Consider the following 25,181-nt stretch of genomic DNA (forward strand, 5'->3'; position numbering starts at 1 on the left):
TGTTGGTAAATGGAACATGTCTTATTCAGTGACCACACTAATTTTCAATCCAATGCGCATTCATCAGAGACTTAAGAGTGGGCTCACTTTCATTTTTTTAATTAGGGCGAGTACTTTCATTTTTTTAATTAGGTATTCCTTGTGGTCTTTCTCACTTTCCCATTATGTATATTCTAGACTGGATTGAACACAAAATCATAAACATACGCACTCAAGGCAAAGTATATACTGATTAGTGGTTAGAGATGAGCTGGGAAAGTGATTGAAGGCCTGATCAAAGGAATAGGTTCAGAGGAGACTTTTTATAGATTGGTAAAGAAAAGCCAGCAAATCACAGATTCACAGACTTGTTACAGTGCAGAAAGCAGAGGAGTTTTGCAAGATGGTACGAGAATGTTAAGATCAAGCCAGTTGGAAGCTTTGTACCAAAAATGGAGTTAGGGGAAGTAGGGATAGGGGTGGTGCAAGGATGCAAAAAAGGCCGCGGGAGGAAGCGCAGATTGTGTACACTAGGGTGTAGGGTTTGAACAAATTGCAAAGTGGGGTACGACTGTGGAGAAATTGCAAATATAAACTTAAAGCATTAAAGTGCATACATATGAATAGGCATGTGTTTTTAAAGATCTCAGATCCATTGAGTGAAATACTTCAGTTTGCATAATGTAAAAGTTTTCTCCAAGAATTGGCAAACTTTTAAACTAGCCAGAATCTACTGCAGATTTCTTATGATGCCGCACAGAGATTTGAGCTTGAAATTGTTGAAATGAGAAATCATCAATGATACTTAGGAATGATTAAAATCAGAAAAGGATTTGCTTCCAACTTACTTTGTAGTAATTCTCCTCAGAGTTGATGGCCTTTGACAGGCCAAAATCACTGATTTTAGCATAATGTTGAGTTACAAGGAGAACATTCCTCGCAGCCAAATCCCTGTGAACGTAATTCTTCTCTTCCAAGTACTTCATTCCCATGGACACTTGATGTACTAATTCAACCACATTGGTTATACTAACATCTCTGAAAATGTAAGACATTTTTATTAAAATGTTGTTTGAGGAGGAGTTAACTTCATCATCAAAGAATTACATAAATTACAAGGATTACAGAATTCAGATCCTAATGGCAATTTTTCCTCCTTGTGCAACTCAGATTTTGTATTTTCATTGCTAGTTTCTTGATGTATTTTTTTTTCCTTTTGCACAGGCCAATAATGGTTGGGGTGATATCTGATTGGGGTATGGTCCAGGAGCAGATACAGACAACTGAGCTTTGGATTTGTTGAAGCTTTATTAATGTTTGAAAGTATGATGTCAGGCAGGAGAACTAGTTGAACAGGGAGGTGATGAAGGTAGGGATGAGGTGAGCCATATTATTGAAGTGGACTCAGTTTATGAGATCAGCTCTGAGTTGAGGATGGTCAAAATTAAAAGCAGTCTTTTAGCCTGTAACAATGCTGTTATAGGCAATGGATTTGGAAGGAAGCATTGTTTGTAGCGGGAGCCAAGGATGATTCCTGCACTCTTTAACTGGAGGAAATTGTTGCTCATCCAAGGCTGTATATCAAACAAATCAGTGTAAAATGTCACAGTAAAAGGACAATTATTAATCCTATGGCTCATTCCCCTTGTGAGAGGCATACATAAGAATACAGGTTTCAAACTGAGGCAAATGCAGGCCTCCCTACGGCAATTTCCATTTGCGTGGAACATGAAGAGTTAAGAGAGAGTCTGAACTTCTTTTTAAATGAATAGAATATAAAAGTAAAGTGTTGCTGATACTGTACAAAGCATTAGTGAGACTGCACTTAGAATAGTGCATACAGTTTTGGTCCCCTTACTTGAGGAATAATGTAGTTGCATTGGAGGCGGCTCAGAACAGGTTCGCTCGATTGATTCCAGGGATTCTATGGCCTCACTCATCCTGAAACCATGAAATCCTGCCCAAGGTAATGTTCTGCCCCTCACCTGCTCTGATTCCCATGGCAGGAGGGTAGTAAAATTCCGGCTGAGGAGTTTGTTTTACAAAGTGGGACTTTGGCTATGTCATATGACCTGTTTATTGAATTGCATGATACGTTCAGGATTGCTGCGCGAATGGGGTCAGCAAAATTTAGACGGAGCAATGCTTCTAATTCAGGTAACTCATTATTTGGCTATTCAATAATAACATAGTAATATTACTTATAAAGAACAAATCTAAAAGGATTTGAAATTGAAGTTCAATTTATTCAGATTTAGAAGCAGATTCATCCAGATTAACCTTGTCAAATTAACAAAATTTTAAATTCATAGCACGTTGTCCTTCAATATGTGGTTGAATCCTCTATACAGACAAACTTGCAGACAACTACTTGAGTGATTTGTTTTAAACTGAGACAGCACAACATGCAAAGAGAAGTTGAACTTACTTGTGAGCCTGTAGAAATTTATTCAGCTGGCCCTGCTCTGCGAGTTCCATCACCAGCATCAAACAATCCAATTCACAAATGCCAATCATGCGGACAATGTAAGGGTTATCAAGCTGATGCATGAAGTTTGCCTCTTTCATCAACTCATCCTTTACTGCAGGATCATTACTCTTCAACACTTTTACTGCTACACTTATATTTTTCCTGTTAAAACAAATTTAAAAACGGGGTGAATTTTAACTTGCAAAGGTAAATTGGCTTGGAGCAAGTGGTGGGGGGAGGGGGAGGGTTAAATGGATGAAGATTTACAATGCATTGGAAAGCCATATCCGACCCGTCAACTTCCATGTTTAACTGCGGTAAGGTTTTACGTCAGCAAACATCTGGAAAAAGTAGGTTGCCAATTTTGATCAATTTGATCTCCGTAAACCAATTACCCTATAATGACATATCATTAAACTAATGCAATGCTGCATTTTCTTCCTTAATCATGAAAATATAATTTGGAATAATTGATTACCCATTGTAATAAATAGTTGGATTAAACCCTGTTTAATGCTCATATGCTTTTTTTTGTTGCAGAATAGGCATCTGATAGACCTTGAGAATGAAGTGATCCAGTGATGGCCCTTTAGCTACCTAAAATAGAACCATTAGGAAACTGGAAAAATCTTTTATTTTGCATTCTATGTATTTTATCTCTCATCAATCTCTCCTATTTTATCTAACTCAGAAATACTTACTTCCTCATTCTGTAGACTCCTTTCTTTACTGTACCAAAGTTACCAGCCCCAAGCTCCTTTTCTTCCAATATAAGGCAATCATTTTTCAAGTATAGCGTCTTTTCCTGCAGCTCATCAGGGTCAGCATATGGGCTTTCATAGACATTGGTATCCATAGGCATGGCATCTCTTCGAGGACCTGCGTTATGGCAGAGATGTGTTAAATGCTGACAGTTATTATTTTATTTAATATTTATATTGCACTTATAAGTTTGGCATGAATAGCACTTGTATAGTAGGGTGGTTTGGTGGCACCTAGTTATATTGCTCACATGATGGTCTCTGATGACTTACGTTATGTACATGCTTAGCTTTAGTTATTGAATTTTTGACAACCAGCGAAATTTCTAATGCTAAAAGAAGAGCTCTTTGGGGTTACTCCAAAAAATTTGCTATGATTTAATCAGAAAAATTATATCTCTGCAGATCTTCTGCTGCGGGCAATCAGGAGAACACTCACATGGAAATGAAATTCCCCCATGTGTTCTTAGCATTAACAATGTCTTGCTGGCTCAAGTCTCCATTTAAGCGTCACTTCTCCAGATAAAACAGAAACATTACAGGTAGGTAACCACATCTTTATTTTTAAATTATTTGTTTGGCAAGCATAACACATTACCATGAGTGCATTCTCCATTAAATACAAGACAGTACAGTTAGTGGAGGCACAGACTAGAGAAGAGGTATTTCCGCAGGATTACAGGGACTGTGGGTGGGGTAGAGGGTGGAATGGGAAGAAAAACACTGGATGCTTTATTTGAAGAAAGAGTGTTAATGACAAATCTATCATCCCAATTTTAATTCTGGGCAAGTGGGCGGTTTTTAAATCAACTAAAACCCCATCCCATTTGTCTAATTCCCTATCTATGGACATGGAGACTAAAAATAATGGAATATTTAAATTAGGATGTTTTGCAAACTAAATAAAACGCATTATAGAATCCTTGCCTTGCCAAGAATGATCATTTAAGCCATGCAATGGAAGATGTGAATCAAATCAATTCATCAAAGTTGATGTAATAATCTGATACTTCAAGCCAGCAGGATGCAATATTCTAGGGACATGACTAATATCAACCGGCCAATTGGTTCATTTATCGGAACTTTTTTATTCTTTTGAGGGAGGTGAGTGTCTTTGGGAAGGCCAGAATTTGTTGCCCATCTCTAACTGCACTTGAGACAGTGATAGTGAGTCATCTTCTCGTACTACTGCAGTCCATCAGATTATCATAATAATGTGACAGGCTTACCAGCAGAGGAATGGACAAGCCACGCAAAATGCCATAGACATCAGGAGGACTGGAAGATCCCACCAGTGGCCAATGGCGAGCTGCCTCTGTCGCTGGAAAACATGCCAAGGCCGGGGTTAGAAAATGCCAGCCAAGGTTTTTTTCCTTTGATATAGAGAAAGCATGAGCAGTGCTGCAGCCTGGCACACCCCTTCTGAAAATTACTATGACAGCCAATGTCAAACCAGCCAAGGGAATGAAAACAGCCTCATTTGCATCTTTTTGCGACAGTAACTGTACTGCTGCTGCACAGTGAAAATTACACTTTTTTAAAAAATAGTTGGGACTGTAAATAATGGGAAACAGTATCATGGCTCACCTGCACTTGCTCCTCCAACCAGTCTATTGGGCCTGGGCATGTATGGGTTAAGATTGGCTGCACTAACAGAACGATCAGCCATGGATGACTTCTAAACAAATATAAATCAACAATAATAAATCGGGCATATTTAAATGTATTTAATAGTTAGTGAGAGAACTCTTGTTATTGTCACAGTTAACAAAGGGGAAAGAAATCTCAAGACCATTTCACTCCAAGCATGTAAATGAAGCATGTGCCACAATTGTTGTCAGTGCCTGATATGCCAGCTCAGTGTAGGAAAGTGGATGAAAGCAGAAAGTGGAGGAAGAACGAGTGAAAAGTTACCCGGAGCATGACTAAAGGAACATTTACCAGAATTTTTATGTGAAGAGTTTTACTGTACTACAATTTATTTCTGTCTCATTTTACTGACATTAGAATCATAGAACCACAGAATCCCTACAGTGAAAAAGGAGGCCATTTGGCCCATTAAGTCTGCACTGACCTCAATCCCACTTAGGCGCTATCCCCTTAATCCCACATATTTATCTGCTAGTGCCCCTGACACTGAAGGACAATTTAGCATGGACAACCAACCTAACCTGCACATCTTTGGGCTGTGGGAGGAAACCAGAGCACCCAGAGAGAACCCATACTGACACAAGGAGAACATGCAAACTCCATCAGACAGTCACCCAAGACCAGAATTAAACCTGGGTCCCTGGCTCTGTGAGGTACCAGTGTTAACCACCATAACATTATGCTCAGAAATATAAATCAGAAAATCAGGTTCAAAATAACATAAGTGGAGAAGTTTTGACTGTGACTAAGTTTGCATCTGAATTTCTTGATAGACTAGTGAAAGCTACTCTGGTGGGGATATATTACCATGAGGAATGGATCTTCCTAACGCTGTCTCAATTTACCCCCATCCCCATGCACTTTACAATTTCTCCCTGAGGCATTACCAAATTTATTTCTCGCAAAATAAAATATCTGATGTTCAGCTATATTCTCAGTTTTCCCTGTACCCTAGTAAGCGCACATTAAGATTGCTGCCTTTATTTTCAAATCCTTGTCTTGCCCCACTCTAATTGTATCCAGGTATATTAATGCACATCTGCTATTCTTCTGTTTGTCTCACTTATTCTACATTGGAGGCCAATATTTTAGCCCACAGAATCCTTCTGGTGCAAAAGGAGGTCATTCGGCCTATCAAGTCTGCACCAACAACAATCCCACCCAGACGCTATCCCTGTAATTTCCTGCTAGTTCCCCTGTGGGGCAATTGAGTATAGTCAATCGACCTAACCTGCACATGTTGGAGTATGGAGGAAACTGGAGCACCCAGAGGAAACCCATGCAGACATGGGGAGAATGCACACAGACAGTGACCCGAAATTGAACCTGGACCCCTGGCACTGTGAGGCAGCAGTACTTACCACTGTGCCACTGTGCTGCCCATTGTCTTTGTGCCTGTTCTCCTTCACTGAAGGCTCAGACATTGCAAGATTTTTCTGATTAAATGCAAGTTCTTGTTCACTATTAGGCTTGTGGAACTCTTGCTCTTTACTCAGTAACTTGGAAGTAGGTCATCTGAATCTTTAACGGAGGGAAGAATCTGAAACTGGACCTTATCCAAGTTCATCTGAGGACATGCTTAAAATATTAAAATTAATAATAAAATAACTTTTGCTCTCTCCGGCAGTCATTTATTTATTTTGCCATCCATTTATATTCATGAGGCAAGAAGTCCAAAAGGGTTACCAAACCAGGCTGGTATATCTGGTAGAATAGGGATTTTATTGACAGGCAGCTTTCTGTTCAATACTAACGTGAAGTCTCATCCTCCTGTAAAGTGCAGCAGCACTTTAAGAAAATGCATGGAATTGATATAACAGCCACACACATACTGATAGTAGCAAGTGTTTTTGGATTAAAAAATTATGTTTAATGCACTATCTTTAACATCTGTGACAACAGAGGGCAGCACATGACCATTTTTATATAACCATCAGGGAGTTCCCTCTTCATATTAATAACTACTCAAGTCTATGGATGAAATTTTCCCCTTGGGAACTAAGTGGTGTGGTGGGGGCAGGAATGGGGAGTATTTCTTGCTGCAGAAGCTGCTGCGAATTTGCATCATATCACATGACTTCCGCTTCATTAATTAATTAATCAGCAGTGGGGTTCCTGATTGTTTTTGTGGTGCGGCTGGCTGGATTGTGTGTGCCCCGCAGTCATATCCAGGCATCTTTCAAATTAGCTTTCAAAAAATTATTGATGAGGACACTCAGGTCCCTTTGTATGTCTAAACCTTCCAATCTCTTACCACTGAAGAAATACCCTGCACAGCCATTTCTCCCACCAGAGGAAATAACCTCACATTTTTCCACATTATATCCCATCTGCCATGTTCTTGTCCACTCACTGGCCTGAATTTTCAGGATGGTGGGCGCTTGGTGTTAGCAGGGAACATACATCCCCACTGACTCCAGCAGCCCCGTTGCTATTTTACGCTCCAACAAAGGCTGCTCGGCAGAAGGCCAGACTTTCATCTGTGGATGGCCCATCATGGAGAGCTGCCAGCCAGTCATTCCAGGAATAGGACTGCAGTTAGCTGCCTGGGCTTAGCGGAAATGGAAATGGTAGGAGTCAAGGGAGAGGGGTAAGGGGGATAGTGATTGAGGTCTCAGAGGAGAGATCTGGAGATCTGGAATGAGTGGTGAGGGGGCAGGAGGACTGGAGGTCACTGGGTCCTGAAGGCACTTCTAATGAAGCAACCATCTCCCATTGTCCAAGATCGACTTTAGTTTACTTCCAGTCTCTGCACTCTACCATCCTCCCCATTCCCCCCCAGAATGTCATCTGCCCACCAGCCTAAGCATTGAGGCTGGGTGGGAAAAGGCCTACAACTGGCCATATAAGGGCCTTAAGTGGGTGAGGGCAGGCTTATAGGCCCTTGCCCATCCCTATGGTGCAGAAGAGGCTATCTGCTCCATCCAGTCTGCACCAACTCTCCGACAGAGTATCTTACCCAGGCCCTTTCCTGTGCCTTATCCCTGTATTCCACACATTTAGAACATAAGAACATAAGAAATAGGAGCAGGAGTAGGCCATCTAGCCCTTCGAGCCTGCCCCGCCATTCAATAAGATCATGGCTGGTCTGTCGTGGCTCAGTTTCACTTTCCCGCCCTCTCCCCATAACCCTTAATCCCCTCTCTTATCAAAAACCCATCAACCCGCATCTTAAAAATATTTAGCGAGGCAGCCTCCACCACCTCAACGGGCAGAGAATTCCAGAGATTCACCACCCTTTGAGTGAAGAAGTTCCTCCTCAACTCCATCCTAAACCGCCCCCCCTTTATCTTGAGGCTGTGCCCCCTAGTCCTACTGTCCTTTCTGAGCGGGAAGAGTCTCTCCACCTCTATCCTATCCATCCCATTCATCATCTTATATGTCTCAATGAGATCTCCCCTCATTCTTCTAAACTCTAACGAGTACAAGCCTAGTTTATTCAGCCTCTCCTCATAGCTCAACCCCCTCAACTCCGGTTTCAGCCTCATAGGCCTCCTCTGCACTCCCTCCAAGGCCAAAATATCCTTGCGTAAGTGCGGCGACCAAAACGGCACACAGTACTCCAGCTGCGGCCTCACCAATGCCCTATACAGCTGCAGCAAGACGTCCCTACTTTTATATTCAATCCCCCTCGCTATGAAGGCCAGCATCCCATTCGCCTTCCTGACCACCTGCTGCACCTGCAGGCTGGGTTTTTGTGACTCATGCACAAGGACCCCGAGGTCCCTCTGCACCGTCGCCTGCTGCAGTTTTTCGCCACGTAAGTAATAGTCCTTCCTACCATTATTCCTACCAAAGTGGACCACCTCGCACTTGCCAACATTAAATTCCATTTGCCAGTTCCTGGCCCATTCGCCCAGCCTATCTAGATCCTTCTGCAGACTCTCCACACCCTCTGCGCAATTTGCCATTCCACCAATCTTGGTGTCATCAGCAAATTTCGACACCATACACTCGGTTCCCTCCTCCAGATCATCTATATAAATGGTAAATAGCTGAGGCCCCAGCACCGACCCCTGGGGCACTCCACTAGTCACCAACCGCCAATCCGAATAGCACCCATTAACCCCCATTCTCTGCCTCCTATTTGACAACCAATCCTCTATCCACCCTAACACCCTACCCCCAACTCCATGCCCCCTTACCTTCTGCAATAACCTCTTGTGAGGTACCTTGTCAAACGCCTTCTGAAAATCAAGAAAGACCACATCCACTGGCTCTCCTCTATCCACCGCCCAAGACACATCCTCATAGAACTCCAATAAATTTGTCAGACATGACATCCCCTTAACGAAACCGTGCTGCATCTGCTCTACCAAGCAATTCCCCTCAAGATGCCTCGCTATTTCCTCCTTGATGATGGTTTCTAACATTTTACCTACAACAGACGTTAAACTAACCGGCCTATAATTCCCTGCCTTTTGCCTGCCACCCTTCTTAAACAACAGCGTAACATTAGCATGGCTAATCCATGTAATTTACGCAGAAACTCACCCAGACACAGGGAGAACATGCAGACTCTGCACAGACAATAACCCAAGCTGGGAATTGAACCCGGGTCCTTGGTGCTGTGAGGCAACTGTGATGACCACTGTGCCACCGTGTCTTGTATCCTTTCAATAGGTTGGGGCAACACTCAGTGGCCTTATTATAAGGAATTCCATACTCTTTCTGGCTTTTGGACTGACAGCTATTGTCAACTTTCCCAGAAGCTTGTGGCAGTCAGATACATGACTCTAGTGGCACAGGCTATTTTAATATTATACAAAAGCAAAACTACTCAAAGTCAGAAATAAAAACACAAATGCTGGAAATACTCAGCAGGCTAGGTATCATCTGTGGAAACAGAAACAGAGAAACAGTTTTAAATAAGATCACTGACCTGGAGCATTAACTCTGTTTTTCTTTTCAACAGCTACAGCCAGGCCTGCGAGTAATTCCAACATATTCTGTTTCCGCAGAATCACAGAACTGGCATGGTGCAGAAGGAGGCCATTTGGTCCATTATGTCCATACTGGCTCTCCAAGTGAACAACTCAATGTCTGCCCCTTGCTCCCTATAACTCTGCACATTCTTCTTTTTCAGATAATGGTCCAATTTCCTTCTGAATGCTTCAGCTGAACCTGCCTCCACCACACTCCAGACCCTAACCACTCACCACCTAAAAAGGTCTGTTCTCTATCACTTTTACAAATTGCATTAAATCTGTGCCCTCTTATTCTCCATCCTTTCACAAATGGAAATAGTTTTTCCCTATCTACTCTCTCAAGACCTTTCAGAATTTGGAATGCCTTTTATGAAATCTCCTCTCAATCTTCTTTTCTCTACTTAGAAAACCACTCCTATCTTTTACAATCTATCCTCGTAACTGAAGTTCTTGATCCCTGGATCCATTCTCATGAATCTTTTCTGCATCCTCTCTAATGCATTCACATCGTTCCTAAAATGGCGCGTGGTTTAAGGGCTGAAGAGGGAAGGTGGGTCCTGTACAAGCAGGATGGTATGCATCTGAACCAGAGCGATACTAACATCCTTGCTGGCGGGTCCGCTAGTGCTGTTGGGATGAGTTTGAATTACTTTGGCAGGGGGAAGGGACCCAGACTGTTAGCAGAATAGGGACACAGCATAACATTGAAAAGCAATCAGGTCAGAGGGAATATAGAGGTAATAAGTTTCAAGAGATTAAGACAAGGCTAGAGGACCTCTACTTTAGTGCCAGGAGTATTACAGGCAAAACAGATGAATGAAGTGTGAGGGTTGACATGTGTAATTATGATTTAATAGCCATCTCACAGATGTCGTTAAGTGAAGAGCAGGATTAGCAGCTCAACATCCCGGGATATGGAATCTTCAAGCAAAACAGAGGAGGGTGTAAAAGAGGAGGATGCATTGCATTATCAGTTAAGGAGGAAATTACTGCAGTAAGGATAGATGAGATTTTGGAGGGGCCATCAAATGAAGCTTTGTGGGTACAGCTTAAGAATAAAAAAGGGACAGCGATGTTGCTAGGTGTTTGTTATAGACCCCCAGGTAGTCAGCAGGAAATTGAAGAGCAAATATGTGTGCAATTCACGGAGGGGTGTAAAAATAAAAACAGGATAATTATTTTAGGTGATTTCAACTTTCCTACATTAATTGGGATAGCCATTATGTTAAGGGCTTAGATAGAGGAGAGTTCTTAAATTGTGTACAGGAAATCTTTTAGGTCAATATGTGGAGGATTCAACAAGAGATGGTGCAGTGCTGGACCTAATTCTGGGGAATGAAGACAGACAGGTGGTTGATGTGTTGGGGAGCATTTTGGTGATAGCGACCACAACATAGTTCAATTCAAATTTTTTATGGACAAAGAAATTGAGAAGTTGCAGAAAAAGGTTCAGAATGAGGCAGGATATGGCCAAGATAAATTGAAATGAGTTACTTGTGGAAAATCTACAGAACAGCAGTGGGGGGCATTCGGTGATGAAATGAAGAGAACAGGTCCAACATTTTCCCTCTAGGATAATAGGAAGGTGTTACCGTGGATGACCAGAGATATCCAGGATATAACGTGAGGGAAAAGAAAGGCTTTTTAACAAGTATAAGGGGAGTAAGTCTGCAGTGGCATTAGGGAGTACAGAAAGTGTAGGATGGAGCTTATAGAATCAATTAGGAGAGCAAAGAGGGGATATAAAAAAGCACTGGCTTGTAAAAGTAGGGAAAATCCTAAGATGTTCTATAAGCATATCAATGGAAGGAGGATAACCAGGGAAAGAGTAAGGTCCATTAAGGACCAAGGGGAAAATCTGTGGGTGCAGGCAAAGGACATTGGTAGGATGTTAAATGAATATTTCACATCTGTCTCCGCCCATGAGAATGAGGAAGTAGTTATGGAACTAAGGGAGAGAGACTATGAGGTTCTAGAGAAAATTGTCACAAGGTATTGGAGGTATTGGCGGGCTAAAAATAGACAAATCTCCAGGTCGGGATGAATTGTGTCCCAGGCTGCTATGGGAGGTAAGGGAGGAAATTGCAGGGGCTCTGTTCCAAATTTTTAATTCTTCTCTGGGGGGGTGCCACTGGGGAGGTGCCAAAGAACGAGAATAGCTAATATGGTCCCATTATTTAAGAAAGGTTGTAGAGACAAGCCAAGGAACTACAGACCAGTGAGTCTCATGTCTGTAGTAGGGAAACTACTGGAGAAGATTCTGAAAGAGAGAATCTATCTCCATTTGGAGAGGCAAGGTTTGATCAGGGATAATCACCATGCTTTTGTCAAAGGGAGATCGTGCCTAACAAATTTGATTGAATTTTTTGAGCAGGTAATCAAGTGTGTAGATGGGGGTAGTGCAGTTGATGTAGTTCACATGGATTTAAGCAAAGCCTTTGACAAAATCCCACGTGGGGGACTTATTATGAACGCAAATGCACATGGGATAAAGAATGACCTGATAAGGTGGATTCATAATTGGTTTAGCGGTAGGAGACAGAGGGTGGTGACAGATGGCTGCTTTAGCGACTGGAGGCCAGTGACCAGTGGCGTACCACAGGGGTCTCCCTATTGTTCGTCATTTATATAAATGACATAGATGGTTTTTGGGGGATAGGATCAGTAAATTTGCCGATGACACAAAGGTTGGTTGGGTGGTTAACAGCGATGTTGAGTTTCTTGGGTTACAGGAAGATATAGACGAGATGGGCAAATGGGCAAATAAGTGGCAGATGGAATTTAACCCTGAAAAATGTGATGTGATACACTTTGGAAGGAATAATTTGACAAGGAAGTATACTGTGAAAGATCTGACACTGGGAAGTTCCAAAGAACAAAGGGAATTTGGTGTATTTGTCCATAGATCTCTGAATACGGAAAGGCAGGTTATTAGGATGGTTAAAAAAGGCATACGGGTCACTTGTCTTTATCAATCGGGGTTTAGATTACAAAAGCAGAGAGATCATGATGAAGTTTTATAGCACTTTAGTGAGGCCACAACTGGAGTACTGTGTGTAGTTCTGGTTGCCACATTATAGGAAGAATGTGATTGCATTGGAAGGGATGCAGAGGAGATTCACCAGGATGTTGCCTAGGATGGAACACTTAAGTTATAAAGAGAGGTTGAATAGGCTTGGATTGTTTTCTCTGGAGCAGAGAAGACTGAGGGGAGTCCTGATTATGAGGATTTAAGATTATGAGGGACATGGACAGGGTGAATAGGGAAGGGTCAGTTACGAAAGGACACGTTAAAAGTGAGGGGTGAGCGTTTTAGGGGGGATTTACCCAGAGGGCGGTGATAGTCTGGAATGTGCTGCGTAGGAGGGTGGTGGAGGCAGGATACCTCACATCCTTTAAAAAGTACCTGGATGAGTACTTCCACACCATAACATTCAAGGCTATGGACCAAATGCTGGCATATGAAGTTAGGTGGGCAGGTCAGGGCCTTTCAGGTGTTGATGCAGACTCGATGGGCCAAAGGGCCTCTCCTGCACTGTGGTATTCTGTGATTCTGATTCCGATGCCCAGAACTGGATGCAATCCTCCAGCAGAGGCAGAAATAGTGACTTGTACAAAATCAATATAACCTCCTTCCTTTTGGACTATATACCTTTATTGATAAAGCCAAGGATAGCATATGCTTTATTAACTGCTCTTCCAACTTGCCCTACATCTTCAATGATTTATGCACTTATACATCGTGGTCTCCCTGCTGTTGCACCCTCTTTAGAATTGTACCCTTTATCTTATATTGTCTGTCTATGTTCTCCCTACCAAAATAAATCATTTCACATTTCTCTGCCTTAAACTCCACCTGCCATCTGTGCAGTCATTCCACTGACTTATCTGTGTCCATTTGAAATTCTATACTACCTTCCTCTCAGTTCCAAGTTTTGTCTTAAAATGGTAACCTAAGTGGCATCTGTGACTCTACAACATTATTGTGGAGTCGCTTGATGCATATAATTGTTAAATAACATAAATGGATCTGTGATATTTCAATATCAGCATGGTAAGCTACCTATCAGTAAATTCCTAGGCACTTGGTTACTTTTAATAAATCAAATAAATATGAGACCAAAATTGGTAAGTGTAAGAATAAATAATGTTTAAAAGAAATTATTAAGCTTTATTAATTTATAGCAGATGGGAGTGTATTTACATGCTTTAATTTCTGCACATTCTTAATGGTTAGTAGTGAGTGCAGAGAGAAAGAAATCTCAGAGATTTTATTAGTAGCACAACCAAATATTAGTTGAGCTCATGCAGAAATCTTATTAGGGATTCAACAGCCTACCAACACTTGTGAAATAGTTATATGCGTCAAGCACCTTTTTGGAACCCGATTTTGGAAAGGATGAGGATTTGATCCTTGAGAATATTCCAACTTTGCTGTCTTGCTGGAAACCACAATTTCAAAAAGGAAAATTTAATTTCTATTCAAACCACCATCGTAAATATTTCCTTATTCTAAAATATTGGATACATTCTTCAAAGAAGGACTTTCATGTATTTTGTTTTGGATTTCCGGCCCATGTTGCAGCTCTTGACCATTCCAAGACTCAATGTACTATAATTCTTTAAATGGAAGCAAAATAGATGGTGAAATGTCAATTAGGTCTAAAGATTGGTAATGGCACAGCATGGTAAGGTATATAACAGAGAAGAGAGTTCTGAACTGATTAGTCATGGAATGAAATTCTGGGCATGCACACCACTTTAGATTTCCTACTACTTTTGAAATTGAAGCATTGATGAACATGGTTTGATATGTAGGGGATGTATATGCTGCTCAGTCCAGAAAGCAGTCTGTTTGAATGTTTGAATATGCAGACAGTCAATAAAGAACCCAGTAATGTTTGTGCCTGTGCACAAATGAACTGGCCTGACATGGTCAACCATTGCATCTTTTTGTGATGCTCAAGGCATGTCCTTCATAAGGTACCTGAGATACCACAGCCATAGTATTGTTCACCAATAGACGTTGGCTGTCTGAAATAGTCTAGATGACTGTCCAGCAAAGTGGAAGCGCATTCTCAAAGGTGTGGCGGAGGGAGAGAGATGACTCTAATGCCAATGGATGATGGTGTGCACAGTTTCTTTGACAGCTTTTAATGGCTGACTTCCTTCCAGGGCTAATTACAAATGGATGCTGTGTAATTAAAGAAATGTCCAGGAGCACTAGCCAAATTATCTGTGATTGCCCAATTTAAATGGAACTCAAGCATCCAGTGAATTCAGACATCCAGACCTCATTACAATTACCACCTTCATGGAGGTATGTTGGTCCTCAGATATCTGTGTCTGATTTTCAGACATGATATGCCTGAAAATGCACAATATGCTCCATGTTAAAACAGAAAATGTAATACCTCAAATTATCTTTAACTGAATCCAAAATTACACTATTTAGACTTGTCTCCCTTTATCACCTCTGTATCACCTCCACATTGGTGATGAAAACTGTTTTATTAAAATTATTATTAAAATGAGGAAGGTGCGTTTATTGTTTTCCTTTCATTTTCCTTCAGATAATCCACAGCACAGTAATTTGACCATAAATAAAGAAAAGTCATTAAGAAGGGCTAATGTGACAAAGTACCCCTAGTATCCAGTTCCACAACTGCTGTGTCCTCAAATATCTTACCATACGATGCCACAACACACCAGTTTTTAAACTTATTAATTGGTACTTTTCATTAGCTTCACTTTCAATTAAAGAAATATTGTCTTAATCTGGAGAAGGTTTAGAAGACAATCCATTTCTGAGATGGTCAGAACCTGTTAGAAATTTAAGCAAATTTGCATTGCAGAAGATACGTCCACTGCAGGATCAGCTTCCAACATAAGTTTACATTAGTTTTTCTCAATCATTACATTAACAATTGTTTAATTATTTATTTATGCTTAAAGACCATTAAAACTATACATAAATATCCATAACTGTATCTTGCAAGCGAAATGATGTTTGCGGATATACCAGTGAAAATACTCAAGTTAATACTCCAAGAATTTTTTGAGAATAGTTATTGGTGGTCTATAGATGGTCCTGCTGCTTAATATTAACTTGTGCTACCAACAGCATCCATCTCGGAACTGCAGTTGTGAACTCAAGCAGAACAGAAAAACATTGAGCAGAAGGTTGGCTTCATTCAAAGATTCACTGTACGGGTTTTTGAGTAGCAGGCACATTTTTACACAAGGTAACATCTAAGTTTAAAGAACAGGTTATCAATTCTTAAACAGTTGTGTCACTATAGAACAAACAGCAATCTTTCATTGTTTTATGTTTCTAGTTATGAAACAGAACACAGAACAATAACTCAAAGTCAAGATTAGGAAAACCATCTGACACGAAAAGGAAAGCCAAAAACTTTGTTTACAGAAGTTTAAGCAAAAAAAAGATGAAATAGTCATACAATTATTAATCTGAAAAGTAGTGGTTTGGGCGAGGGTAAAGTGTAATTGTGAAAAAATATTTTTGAAACTGTCATCATCTAAGTACATGCCTGCAAAATAAAGCAAAGTCCTCAGTTGTAGTACAACAACAACTTATATTTACATGGCGCCTTTAACATGATAAAATGTCCTAAAGTGTGGGTGGGTGGGGGGGGGTCACAAACAGGATAGACTGTGTAGGACAACCGATTTCCATTACTAAAGCACTCTAGGGAACCAGGTAGGTTTTTTTTGACAATCTAGAGTTTCTCATTCACTATTTGAGATATTTGCTTTTGTTCCAGATTTAATTAATTCACTGAATTTAAATTGCCATTGAGGGATTTGAACTCATGCCTCGGAAGCACTAATTGTGGTTATTCATCTGGCTGCTATTAATTAAGAAGCAACCATTAGCAACGACGTTATGAAAGGAAAATAAGAGTTTTGCATTTTAAAATGCAGTGGTGAACACCAAGAAAAAGTGATTGCATCTAGCTTATTACAGATATTTCTAGATAAAAACAATAATCCCCCAAACTCCCAGCCTATAAATGCAGAATCAAATTGTTAATCACCATTTCAAGAATCAAACTTTCAAAGACCATCTTAGATATCCCATCAGTTCCTGTTTTTGATATATAAACAGTTTTGATACTTAAACAGGAATAAAAGATGAGGATATTGGGATAGGTTTAATGTAGATTTGCTCATGATAGCTGAATTAATGTTCCAAACTACATTGTGTAAGTCTCCAAAAATTAGCAGTTCACTGAAATGATCTTCCTGTAACTCATTTATTTGGCCTACTTGTCAACTTCAGTGGGACAAGCTTGCAGAGTGTTCTTAGATGTTAAATGATTAAATTTTATCTCACAGTTTCTCAAAACTGTGAAAAGCACCGGAATTCAACTGAGATGTTGCTGCACACCAAGAAATTCATGCTGATAAAGGGTTGGTAACAGTGGATGTGTGATTTAAAATTTGTCACAACATGGCAATTCAATTGAATTAAAAGAATACAGGCAGCACAGTGGTTAACACTGCCACCTCGCAGTGCCAGGGATCTATGTTCAATTCCAATCTTGGGTCACTATCTGTGTGGAATTTTCATGTTTATCCCGTGTCTGCATGGGTTTCCTCCCACACTCCAAAAATGTTCGGGTTAGGTTGATTGGCCGTGCTGAATTGCCCCTCAGTGTTGGGGGACTGGCAGGGTAAATATGTGGAGTATGGGGATAGGGCCTGGATGGGATTGTTGTCAGTGCAGGTTTAGTGGTCTGAATGGCCTTCTTCAACACTGTAGAGATTGTATGATATGATTTTGATATTTTTCTGATTGACATGATTACCCAGATATAAATCCACATTGTATTGTGGGACACTGTAACTAAAATAGAAAATGCAAGATCAACAATAAAAATAGTTAAAGGGAGGTGGTGGCATAGTGGTAATGTCGCTGAGCTAGTAATCCAGAGGCCCAGCTTAATGCTCTGCAGGAAAACTTCAAATTCCATGTTTTAAATTCAATGAATAAATCTGGAAGTAGCCATGAAAACATTGTTTCTTATTGTAAAAACCAGCTGGTTCACTAATACTCTTTAGGGAAGGAAATCTGCTATCCTTACCCGGACTGGCCGACATGTGATTTCAGACCCATGGAAATATGGTTAACTCTGAAGTGAGCTAGCAAGCCACTCAATTGTATCAAACTGCTAAGAAGTCAAAAAGTAATGAAACTGGATGGATCTCCTAGGAAGCAGAAACAACAACTACACACCTAGTCCTGTGAACTCTGCAAAATCCTCCTTACTTACATCTGAGAAGGGCAAAATTATGAGACCTGCTCCACAGGCTAATCAAGCTACAGCCTGACATAGGAGAATCATAACTTACAATGTCTCAGACACCACCATCACCATCACAGGACAGGAAAGACCCACTAGAGTGACAGCACAGTAATATACACTCTGGATGGAGTTGCCCTGGCAGTTCTCAATATTGATTTAGGACCTCATGAAGTCTCATGATATCAGGTCAAGCATGAGCAAGAGAACCTTCTGCTGGTTACCCACCTACCATCCACCCTCAACTGATGAATCAGCACTTCCCCTTGTTGAACTTGGAGGAAGCACTGAGGGTGGCAACGCCACATAATGTGCTCTGGGCAGGGAACTTTCAATGTTCAGCATCAAGAGTGGCTTGGTAGCACCACTATTGACTGAGCTGGCCAAGTCCTGAAAAACATAGCTGATAGATTGAGATGCAGCACGTGGTAAAGGAACCAACAGGAATGAAAAACATACTTGACCTCCTCTTTATCACCTTGCCTGCCACAGATGTGTCTGTCCATGACAGTATTGGTAGGAGTGACCACCGCACAGTCTTTGTGGAGATGGGTTGAAGTGCCCTCTTCAATTGTATTGTGTGGCATTCCCAACCTGCTAAATGGGATAGGTCTCAAATAGATCTCGCAGCTGAAGAGTGGGCATCCATGAAGCAGTGTATGCCATAACTTGTAACTTCGTGGCCTGGAATATCCACCACTCTATCATTACCAAGAGGATCAACCCTGGTTCAGTGAAGAACACACTGAGGGATTTGGTATGTGCAAGTCAAAGTTTATAGATACAAGGTAAGAAATCATCTATGTAATTCGAAACTGAAGCATATTTCATGGAAGCAGTGGTCTAACAGATCAAGAACATCAAAGTGTTATGGAATTATAGTGATCTGATAGCCCAGTGTATTTTGCCCATTAAAAGTATTAGCAGAATTTGGATTTGTTTCTGCAGCTCCCCACACAGAAAATCTTTGGTTTTGACAGCATATTTGTGAGAAGAGCTAAGAAGCAAAAACATCCTTCCCCAGAGAAAAGGTTTAAAAAATGTCATCAAAGGAGACATGAAAATCAGAATATAAGTAATAAGTATAAGAGATTTGAATAAACTGTATGTTAAATTAAAGTTATATTTTGCACAAGTATGTACTGCTGCTAGCTTATTATCTTCTTCAGAATTTATTTCCTGTCATCCTAATGTGTTAAGGTAACATAAAGTCACCATAGTCCCAAATAAAAACAGAAGAACATAAGAACTAGGAGCAGGAGTAGACCATCTGACCCCTCAAGTCTGCTCCGCCATTCAATAAGATCATGGCTGATCTTTTCGTGGACTCAGCTCCACTTACCCACCTGTTCACCATAGTCCTTAATTCATAGAACCACAGAAGCCCTACAATGCAGAGGAAGGCCATTCAGCCCACTCAGGGGCATATTAGCATGGCCAATCTACCTAACCCACCCATCTTCAGACTGTGGAAGGAAAACCGGAGCAAACTCCACTCAGGCAATCATCCGAGGCTGGAATTGAACCCAGGTCCCTGGTACTGTGAGACAGCAGTGCTGACCACTGTGCCACCGTGCCAATATGAATCCCCTTACTTTTCAAAAACTTATCTATGCTTTCCTTAAAAACATTCAATGAGGTCACCTCAACTGCTTCACTGGGCAGGGAATTCCACAGATTCACAACCCTTTGGGTGAAGAAGTTCCTCCTCAGCCCATAGGCTGCTCTCCTCTTTTGAGCGGGGGAAAACTGACTGGTGATGATTTAACCTGAGGATCACCACACCTCAGGCGATGGGCAAGGTTGAGAAGGCGGGCTTTAATGAATAACCTTAGCTGGTACGCGAATTAAACCTGCGTTGTTGCCGTTGCTCTGCAACACAAACCAACAGTCCAGCCAACTGAGCTAAACCGACCCTTGGTATGTGTTAAGACAACATCAAGGTATACCATAGTCAAATATGTTTTCTTAAATCAGTAAGCAATTGAGCTGTTTTAAAGAATCTGTAAGCCGGTCAGCTCTTTATCACCGTGTTAAATACATCCTTACCTGAGGATGGTTACTTGGAACTGGTGGTGCAGGGGTTAACCCAAAGGAATCTAAAAAGCAAAATCACAATAAGAATGTCTATAGGACATAATTAGAAATTGTATAAGATGCATATTATGTGTAGCTCTTTATGTGGCATTTCAATAATTCTTGAATAAAGGTTGTGGAAAAAACTAATTCTTTGCATCGAATTGTAATATTGCTTCATTTGAAATCATGGCCACAAGTTTCAAAACATGTCACACTTACAGCATGAACAGTTGTAGGCATGTTATTTTCAGCAAACTTGTGACGCAAATGTTTAAATGACAGGCTGAAAGTTTATTGCATAAGGTGCAAATGTCACAGGAATTAACAGTTTTGCTAGTTCCACAGCACATTACAAAATTCACAAGGAAGGAGGGTAGTCAAAAGAGACACTCAGTATGCCAGGATTGAGTGAAATCCTTTCCTTTTCTAAATTTTTGCACTCACTCTTGCCAAACCATTCAGGAGCAGTTTGAAAATATAGTGGGGGTATTCTCCTGCCGTTTACACTGGCGGAATTCTCCGGTCCTGCTGGCAGTGCAAACCCTCCCGTGGGATTCGTGGCAGCCTGGGAGTGACATCAATGGAAAATTGAAGAGAATCCTTCGGCAACAAACAGTGTACCACTGCCTGCCATCAAGAATCACGTGGCTGAGAGGCCAGAGAATTCTCCTCAATATTGTTGCAATTGACCACATGCACATTACAATCCCATCATAAAATTATTTTATAGTTCTTCAAAAGATATATATTTTTACCTTTTAGTGCAAGTAGAAACTGAATGGTAGTAAAATATTAATATGTTGTTGAATGTGTTCATTGATAGTACCAACATCATACCAGCCCTGTTGCACCATTACTATTATCACCATCATGTTAAAAGCTATGTATGGATGATACCAGGCAAGTATTCTTAGATTTAAAGAAACTGGTTTTGCAGCAGTAAGTCAAACAAGTGAGAAGGTCCCAGCTATTATGAGTTTATGTTGAGTTAATTGAGTCCTTTTGGACAATGGGTGGACAAAATAAAAAGAAGCAAGCTGTTTTCCCCTCATTGGTACGTTGCAGAAAGGGCAAATCTACATCTGTCAGGTGGATTAAGAAACAGGCTTGGCTGTGATGTCTCTCGTAGTTGAATAGCTTGCTTAAATCATTATCTGAGCTATATGCCTGAAGAAACACCAGATGGAAAAGGAATCCAAGGAGAAATGATGCCTGCAAATCTGAGAGGCAGCACCTTCAAATGAGGAACGATAAATGAGAAAAAACTAGATAGAAAGTAAATAAATATTTGATGTTTCACTTTTTAAAAACTAACCATATTGAGGTAATTTTCTAGGTAAATTTCCTCAAGCAGAACAGTTTTACTTATGTTGAGTCAAACACCACAAGAGGAAGCCATTCTGCCTATCGAGTCCACATGAGGAGCAATCCAGTCAGCCCCTTTACCCTGCCCTATCCCCAGAACCCTGCAAGTTTACTTCCCTCAAGTGCTCATCCATCCAATTGCCTTTTAAAATCATTGACCATCTCCACATCCACTACCCTGTTAAGGCAGTGAGCTTTATTGACTTTTTAATGTATAGAAATGACTTGGATATTGGAGTACAAATTCAAAATTTGCCAATTAATACTCGCCCTGTAAAAAAGTTCACCCTCATATTTTTCCTGCACCCTAAGTCCAAAACCTTATATTTATGTCCCTTAGTCCTTGTTTCATTAGATAATGGGAGCAGGTTTTCTATTTAAAGCTGTCACTATTTTGTATACCTCTATCAAATCTCCCCTCCATTTCCTTTCCTCCAAGGAGAACAACCCCAGCCTCACCAACCTAAACTTGTAGTTAAACTCCTTCATCCTTGAAACTATTCTGAAAAATCTCCTCTGCACCCTCTCAAGGACCTTCACATCCTTCTGAAAGTGTGATGATGACCAGAAATCTCTTTGTGGCCTAATTTATCAAGCTTTATCAAGGTTCAGCATAATTTATCTACTTTTGTACTCAACACCTCTAATTCTGAAGCTCAACATCCCCATGTTAAGCAAATTACTCCATCAATCTATCTTGCCACATTAAAAAGGTCTCTGGACATACATCCCAAGTTCCCTCTGTTCCTGCATATTCTTAGAACTGTCATTAAATTTACATTATTTATCCCTATTCCTTCTTCCAAAATGCATCTAAGACTGGGAGTGCTTGGAATGGATAAATCATCTTATGATTTGACGCTTGTCTACCCATTCTGTTAGCTTATCTGTCCTGAATATTGGTATCATCCTCATTGTTTTTCCCACCTTACTGGTATCCAAGTCATTTGTACATTTTAAAAATTCTATGGACTTAGCAATGATCCTTGGGGAAAACCATTGTCTACTGTTCTTCAATCTCAAAATCAACCATTTACCACAGCTTACTGTTTTTCTGTCCTTACTTTGTTTTATCCAAGCTATCAGTGAGACTGATTCCTTGATTTTGTTGGGTGGTCTTTTGTGTGGTACTTTGTAAAATGCTTCTTAAAAATCCACATAAACACCATCCATTGCATTCCCTTCATCAATCATCTCTATTACTTCATCAAAAAACTTTAATTAAATTTGTCAAGCTTGATCTACCTTCTACAATATGGTGCTTGCTCTCTTTAACTAAATCAAAAAAATTAGGGTGGCGTGGTGGCACAGTGGTTAGCACCACTGTGCCTCACAGCACCAGGGACCTGGGTTCAATTCTGGACTTGGGTCACTGTCTGCCTGTTTGCATATAAAGAGCATAAGAATTAGGAGTAGGCCATTAGGCTCATTGAGCCTAATCATGGCTGATCTTGACTCAGCTCCACTTACCTGCCCGCTCACCATAACCCTTAATTCCTTTACTGTTCAAAAAGTTATCAATCTTTGCCTTAAAAACATTCAATGCCGCAGAAATCGAGAGATCCTGCACCATGTCTTAAATCATATATTGATCCTTTCTATATTTTTGTTACCATTTTTATTGGCATATTGCACTGGGAGTGAGCTGGAGATACTACCTTCACATTCCTACATTTTAACTTCCTCCCTAGCTCCTGAAAATCTGACCACAGGACCTCAACATTCAAACTCTTTATGTATTGGTCTCAACATATACCAAAACTTGTGGATCATTCCCTTTTCCCTGCAGAAGGTTCTCCAACCTCTCCATGATGTCCTTTTCCCAACAGCACTCTAAAATGTTAAACTTTGAACTCTCGTGGTGCATTGCTGGCTTTATTCTTCTCCAGCAAGCAACATTAGCTCTCTTGCTTCTTTCTCTGTCTATCCCAATAATAAATAGCAATGCAAATGTGGCAACATACCAATTGGATGATCAGGATTTGGACACGGTTCAGTGAGAACTTGCAGAAGACCGTCAGACTTGTAGTAGTAATGGTCAACCATCTAAAGAGAAGATTTTCCATAAAATTCAGGATACATACAGCCATGCTTTAGATTGAAACATTTGTCAGATTCTCTCAACATCTCTCTTTTGCAGTTATAAGGCATAACTATTTATTTCTGACTGTTCTCTATCGGCTGTAAGTAAGCATCATGATATTCGTTTCATTTTTCTCTGCACTATTTTGCTCTGCAAATGAATTGACAAATGCACAAAGATACTTTAAGCACACATATTAATCAGCACAATACTGAAAAAATGATAATTGTCTCTTTTCCTAAAATAATATCACTTCATCTTGCTATCTATTTTTTTCTCTTTTCCTTTCTTTCTCACTTCCTTTCTTTTGCCATTTAAAACATATTATTTTTGAAGTTAATGGAGCCTTCATTTGTGGTTGATGTAAATTATGCTTAAAATTCCTTGTTTTGTACCAATTTGGCCAATTCCAGCAAATTACATTGAAAAACTAGCAGAACAATGTGGAAATCCTCAGCTGGTGCGTTTTTCTGCTCTTCAGCAGTCAATCTTTGGCAATTTAAGATTGACTATTTTTAATATCTCTCATTTTTGGTGGTGTCCTCCATACTTAAGTACATAGGGATTCAACATAATTTCAGAAACTCACTTCTTTGGCTTTCATGTGCTCTGATAAAAAAATGTCTATTTTTGGAAAAGTAACAGGCAAGCTGTCATGCAGAAGTTGGCTGCTATGGTCTGCAGATTATTGAGAAGGTTCCATTGGAGGCAGGTAAGCAAGAAATTCTAAATCACATTGGTCTTGGGTATAATTAGATATTCCACTTGGGGTAGAGCTGGACAAGGCAGAGTGGTGAGAGATGGGGACAATTCTAATCAAACAAAGAAACTTGGTTGTACCCAGATGTTAACCTTGCAGGTTTCAGTTGAAAGTGGGGTGAAATTTGAATCATCTAGAGCAGAGAGACTGAACCTGACCTCATGGGAAGAAAAAACTATAAAAAAATTGAATTATGTTATTTAAATAGTTAAAATAGAACCTAAAATTAAAGGACATCTTGTTCTTAAAAATAAATTCCTATTGGGCTCTTGTGTTAATGGTTGTGGTTTATGGTTCCATATGGTTGGAGCAGACAAATCTTAGAGTCTGACCAAAGCTATGGTCACATTTAGACATAACACTGTATTAGTTACATTCTCACAACATAATAAACACACAATATTACATTATGAATATGAATTTTTAAACAGAAATATGTACATGTGAATAAAAGAAAAGAATGACCTCTGGTTGGCTATTGCTGCTGCTTGCGAATTCAATAAAGCAGCCAGTGGTAGATCAAAACAAAGAATACGTGGAATTTTCTGATCATTTACAATGGGGATTACTATAAAACTGAACTCTGTTTTAGGTTTCAACTATAATATTCCTTTCTAAATTATTACCAGAAATAGATAAGCTGCTTATTCATCTCATTGTTGGTTGTAGGATCTATAATGTGTGCTAAATAGCTGCCATACTTCTATTAAAAAAATACTGATAACGTTTTAAGTCCTGAAACAATTGTAGGTCTTTCCTTCTCAAACCTAGGATTTCCA

At 40.2% G+C, this 25,181-nt stretch overlaps 1 protein-coding gene across 1 annotated transcript in view; it reads right to left on the minus strand.

Annotated features, from left to right (window-relative positions):
• syk (spleen tyrosine kinase) overlaps nucleotides 1-25,181 on the minus strand; it is a 145,965-nt gene that overhangs the window by 15,483 nt on the left and 105,301 nt on the right. Inside the window, exons 5-11 of the mRNA XM_080189669.1 lie at nucleotides 23,524-23,605; nucleotides 20,165-20,214; nucleotides 14,162-14,230; nucleotides 4,798-4,888; nucleotides 3,151-3,328; nucleotides 2,408-2,611; nucleotides 828-1,017 (exon numbers count right to left, since the gene is read on the minus strand). Of these exons, the coding sequence (XP_080045795.1) occupies nucleotides 828-1,017; nucleotides 2,408-2,611; nucleotides 3,151-3,328; nucleotides 4,798-4,888; nucleotides 14,162-14,230; nucleotides 20,165-20,214; nucleotides 23,524-23,605 (864 nt within the window). The remainder of the gene's footprint in view (nucleotides 1-827; nucleotides 1,018-2,407; nucleotides 2,612-3,150; nucleotides 3,329-4,797; nucleotides 4,889-14,161; nucleotides 14,231-20,164; nucleotides 20,215-23,523; nucleotides 23,606-25,181) is intronic.

This window comes from Carcharhinus amblyrhynchos, chromosome 5, assembly GCF_965287045.1.
Source record: "Carcharhinus amblyrhynchos chromosome 5, sCarAmb.v2.hapA, whole genome shotgun sequence".
NCBI classification, from domain to species: Eukaryota; Metazoa; Chordata; class Chondrichthyes; order Carcharhiniformes; family Carcharhinidae; genus Carcharhinus; species Carcharhinus amblyrhynchos.